Source organism: Varroa destructor, unplaced genomic scaffold (assembly GCF_002443255.2).
Source record: "Varroa destructor unplaced genomic scaffold, Vdes_3.0 BEIS01000001.1, whole genome shotgun sequence".
In the NCBI taxonomy this organism is placed as follows: Eukaryota; Metazoa; Arthropoda; class Arachnida; order Mesostigmata; family Varroidae; genus Varroa; species Varroa destructor.
Genome location: NW_019211454.1, coordinates 42,040,679 through 42,045,994, shown reverse-complemented (window position 1 = coordinate 42,045,994; position 5,316 = coordinate 42,040,679). Strand labels below are relative to the sequence as shown.

Below are 5,316 nucleotides of genomic sequence, written 5' to 3'. Positions count from 1 at the left end.
TATATTTGTGGATTTTGCAATGATAATTAACCATACACACAACTTCTGGGTTCCAGATTTGCAAGGTATATTTAAAACGATTTTTGAATCATCCGATTTGCTAGTTCATCTAACTTCTTGATTGTATTCCGGCTTGTTGAATAATAAATATAATTCGCTTTCCATTGCCAGCAGCTACTGGTCAGATAATATAACTCAATATATGTAACACAAATTTTCAAACGTAAAATCACGTGCTCCTATCCACAATTAAAGTCATTTTTCAGTATCAGAAATACATATGAAGGTAGAAAAACGATAGACCTCACTAATACACGATTAAGACATACTGAAAAATTTTAAGAAGACACAAACGATAGTGTTAGTAAAGAATAGAAATCTTTGAAGCGGCTGTTATTAAAAGAGTAACGAATCAATTGGCTTCGTATTTTTTGTGAAGCCAAACAATTGATTTGTTCTCGGGCGAAAACGATATAGCACAATCATACGATAAATAACGTTACTACATTCATTCAACGCGCCTTACAACACCAGTGATAGAAATACTGACGACAACAACAACAACATTCATGTCACTGCTGTTGGCAACTTATCTACGATGTACATTTGTAGCAATAAAAAAAAACGTTTTTACCTAAATAAATAGGAAAAAGAATATAGCGGATGGTAACAATGACCACAGAATGTGCACTGAGTTGTTCTTGTAGGGTTAGAAGTATAACTGTTTACTAAAGACAGAAGAAGATAATGATTGCGTCTAGTTGTAGTGTATTTAGAACGTGTGAACCGTGTCGCCGTGATGCTGCAGTGGTAACGTGTATGCCTACTAAACTTAGCGGCCCGTGACGATTTGGAGACCAAACCGGGCGTGGACACGCTCGATGTTGTGATGGGAGCCAGCCGTCTGAAGCTACCTTAGCGGTAATATCGGACGTAAAACTCGAAACATTTATAGCTTCGAACGGTACTAATGTGAATTTCTTATAGTATCCGTATAATGTTATTACAGTAAAAAGTAAACGCACTTTAGAAAGGAGCCTTTCTTAACTCAATAGGAATTAGCACCGATGATTTGACATTGATGTTCATTAAGCCTCAAATAATTGAGATTTACTTTTTAAAACTATGTTTAGTCATGTCTTAATATATTTAGGCAATTTTCTGATTCAGACCGACGTTAAGAACAGCTTGATAATAAAATAAATATGATTCAACTAGTCGAAAAACAAACTACCTATTCTATATAAGACGTCATATTTAAATATTTAATATATATCAAATATTCGTACGAAATTGCATACCAATCTACTGCTCAAAAGAAGCATTTGTGTTTAATTTCAAGGAAAATGCATTTCTCTTAACCTAACTACGCGAAAAAGACTTATTGCTACTTTAGTCAGTAAGTATATTAAAAGCCGGTGAATTGATCAAAAACACAATATGTACGTTTCTTATTTAAAAAAAATATATATTTTTTTATTCTAATTTATTTACTTGTTACGTACATAATTACGGCGAGGCTTGCTAAAGACTATTTCTTGTTTTGACGAGGTTCAATCTGGCTACTACAACAGTGGTAAAAGCGTAAGAACGAAATGCATTTGTCCCGTTTCTTCAGGTAGTTTGCACCTAATATTACATTAACGTTACATATACAACAGACTGACTTCATTTTTATTATCTTTGTAAATAAAGGATCCTTTTGTTCTTTCACCACCGCTCATCGCCAGCGAATAGCGGCTTATATTATTACCGCTTAAACTACCTCGTATGGCAGTATTACACCTGCATCTGCATAAGTGTGACATTAAACAAGTAACTTTTACGCATGTTCTTCGCTCATGTTAAGTCCATTGATGCCTTTTTTCCTATATCAACGTAGCAATGAATATCTCTCTCTCTCTCTCTGTCTCTTTCTCTCCACAGCATCAAGTCGAGCTGTTCACTCTGCCATTCATTCAAGTGGTGCAGCTGGCGTGCCGGCATTGCTGTATCCACCACCGGCGCCGTCCTTCGGGACTTTCCAGTTATATTTCTTCCCGACTTCGTACAGTTCGGTGAGCGCGGCATTGATTTCGTCACGCTGTTCAAGTTCGAGGTATTTGCGGTAGAGGCGAAGTGCAGTCTTCGCGTCCTCAATCGAATCGTGCGTCTCTGACTGAATCGTCTCACCGAAAAAATGCCATGCCAGAAAGCGCAGCGACAGCATCCGCTTATTGCGCAGCTGAAACAGCAACACAGTATCACGCACTTGCTCCTGTGGCACGACGAGATTGATTACCCGGAAGTCATTTTTCAGTCCGTGACCCACAAAGATTACGCCTTTGTCCACAAGCAGCCTCAACTTTTGGTAGGTCGCCTTGAGTGTGCTCAGATGCTTTGACGAGACAGTTACATCGAGATCGCCTGGCTGAATGCCGGAGAACTGTGTCAGATAATCCACGACCTGCTCCTGAGTGGCGATGTAGTCATCAATGAATGCTACGCCTTCCATTTGGCCCTGGCCACGTAGGCAAGAAATTCGCGCCACTGATCTTTGGCTCGGCCGGATTGTAGCGCGTGTTCCGTCTGATCGAATTTCGGCCTCTTCTTGGTTCAATGTGACAAACTCAGCATCCATCGCCACAATATCTCCTGCACTAAACTGCTCGCTATCTAACAAAGGAGTGAACGTCTTAAGGCGAGCTGAGGCATTTCTCGGAATGGATGTGTCCTTACGAATAAGATCTTCTGTGAGCGGTGAAATTACCTGATTTAATAAATAAAAACAAATTGTCTTATTTTATTGTACTGTGATTACATGAAATAGAACGTAAGGAAGCATGCTGTTTTGTTCTGGGAGAATGATTAAGTGATACGGAGATTATGGGCATTTTTCGATGTACTGTAGTGGGGCACTTACTACACCTAATAAAAAAAAATACACGAGATAGTAGAACGATTGTTGTTGTAGAAGAGGAATGTGTGGATTTAAATGTTTACAACTCTATTAGCTGCTGTGGCAGAGTCCTTAAAAGGAATCATTCCTACACTCTGCTTTCTCTTACCTTGAGATCCTTATATTTGTGGGCGATGTCTTTGCGAATATAATATAGCATGCAGGGCTGTTTCCAGTCGACGGGCAGATGCCCAACCTCGCTTTCCTTGATCGAGTGAACTGTGAAGTCATTGAACACGTACCAGTGTGACATGCCAGATGAATGGTGTCGTTCATGATAACCGGCACCAACGTTGATCAGTGAAACTATGTTTTCGCGAGCTAAAAGGTAAATAAAAGACATACAAAGCATACAGGAATAAATGCAATTTAACAAAAACGACAACAACAATATTATTATTACAATCATTCGCAATACGAATTTTAAACTTCGCACTTACAGTCGTGATGTATGACGCACACAATAGCAGCGAGCTCATAGTTAATTCCATCTCCGTTGTTTATCTCGGTTTCTCTCACCGTAGGACTCGTACCATCACCTCTAACAATGATGTTAAGTGTAAACGGTAGCCACGATTGGCCTGAACCGATGCCTTCTCTCTCACCTCGCGCAGCTGTATAGGGATCTGACGTATCAGAATGCAAAAACCGACAGCTGCGTCGATTGCATTTATCGCCAAATCTGTCGTCCGCAAAGACACAGGGCACGTTCTGCCATCATCAGTTTCAACTTATGTTTCAAGAACACCTAATAAGCACTGCTGTAGGCTAGAAATTGTGATTAATAGCTTTAAACTCAATATCAACGATCGACAGCAGTGGTCTAACCTTAAATCTTTCACAGCTTTCGATTATCTTCCCTTCATAAGCGAATAACAGTTGTAACATGTTGAGAACATTGATTCGGTTTAAACTAAGAAGTGGACCCATACGCATCCTACATACCTGCATCTTTTATTAATGAACTGAATATTGGGGTTGTCTCCTTGTCCAGCTCTTGCGGATGCTGTTGCCGACAGACCTTGTCCGTCCGAGCGTATGCCTCCTCCTTTTCTCAACCAGATGTCCAGCGCGGCGTTCGACTCAAGCCCACAATTAATAACTAAAATATCAGGGAGCGCCAACATCCTGAAAGAAGCAATAGTCGATTGAAGAATCAAACCAAGCACAAATCAGCCACTCACCAACTGATCTGCTAGCAGCTTTCTGATCCTCATTTGAACATCCTATAGACACAAGCTACCTTTTAGGAGTTAACACAGCAATAAGAGTGTTGAATGAACCTGATCGGAAAAACAAAAATCTAACCTGCGTGATTCCACCGCCGTGCTGAAACGCTGACAAGACTCGCAATACGTGTTGAGCTGCACCTCGTTAGCACATATCGAATGGCGAAGAATATCCGCGAACGAAATGTGACTTTCTTTTAGGTCACTATATATCAAATTAACCATATTTGTGGTCCCATCACGCTCGGTGCTAGCTCCACACCAACACCTGCGATTTTTGGTAAGTAAAAAAATTTAAGTTTCAGAAATATATGTACAGCCCGACATATCTATCAGACCGAAGTTAACTAACTTGAAATAGATATGGCATATATATATAAATGAGTCTACATACATACATACATACATACATACATACATACATACATACATACATACATACATACATACATACATACATACATACATACATACATACATACATACATACATACATACATACATACATACATACATACATACATACATACATACATACATACATACATACATACATACATACATACATACATACATACATACATACATACATACATACATACATACATACATACATACATACATACATACATACATACATACATACATACATACATACATACATACATACATACATACATACATACATACATACATACATACATACATACATACATACATACATACATACATACATACATACATACATACATACATACATACATACATACATACATACATACATACATACATACATACATACATACATACATACATACATACATACATACATACATACATACATACATACATACATACATACATACATACATACATACATACATACATACATACATACATACATACATACATACATACATACATACATACATACATACATACATACATACATACATACATACATACATACATACATACATACATACATACATACATACATACATACATACATACATACATACATACATACATACATACATACATACATACATACATACATACATACATACATACATACATACATACATACATACATACATACATACATACATACATACATACATACATACATACATACATACATACATA

General features: G+C 37.8%; 1 protein-coding gene and 1 long non-coding RNA gene across 2 annotated transcripts; one reads left to right on the top strand and one right to left on the bottom strand.

The window, feature by feature from the left end:
• The first annotated feature begins 7 nt into the window (after window positions 1–7).
• Window positions 8–2,780, top strand: LOC147758659 (uncharacterized). Its single transcript, XR_015317688.1, has 2 exons — window positions 8–921; window positions 1,927–2,780. It is a non-coding gene; the product is annotated as an uncharacterized LOC147758659 (long non-coding RNA).
• LOC111242939 (PAN2-PAN3 deadenylation complex catalytic subunit PAN2-like) lies at window positions 1,444–4,463 on the bottom strand. The gene is made up of 5 exons (XM_022787891.2): window positions 4,247–4,463; window positions 3,884–4,066; window positions 3,379–3,620; window positions 3,048–3,259; window positions 1,444–2,749 (listed from the first exon to the last, which is right to left on the bottom strand). Exons 1-5 carry the CDS (start codon window positions 4,390–4,392, stop codon window positions 1,955–1,957), a joined length of 1,578 nt encoding a protein of 525 aa, XP_022643626.1. The 5' UTR covers window positions 4,393–4,463; the 3' UTR covers window positions 1,444–1,954.
• Window positions 4,464–5,316: the final 853 nt, after the last annotated feature.

What these genes read in the sequence shown, in the direction of transcription:
- LOC111242939 (XM_022787891.2), bottom strand. Translation starts at nt 4,392, where the DNA reads ATGGTTAATTTGATATATAGTGACCTAAAAGAAAGTCACATTTCGTTC. An exon ending in GTGCGTCATACATCACGACT is followed by an intron (nt 3,260 to 3,378) that starts GTAAGTGCGAAG and finishes TTTACCTTTTAG; the next exon opens with CTCGCGAAAACATAGTTTCA. An exon ending in ACAAATATAAGGATCTCAAG is followed by an intron (nt 2,750 to 3,047) that starts GTAAGAGAAAGC and finishes TTATTAAATCAG; the next exon opens with GTAATTTCACCGCTCACAGA.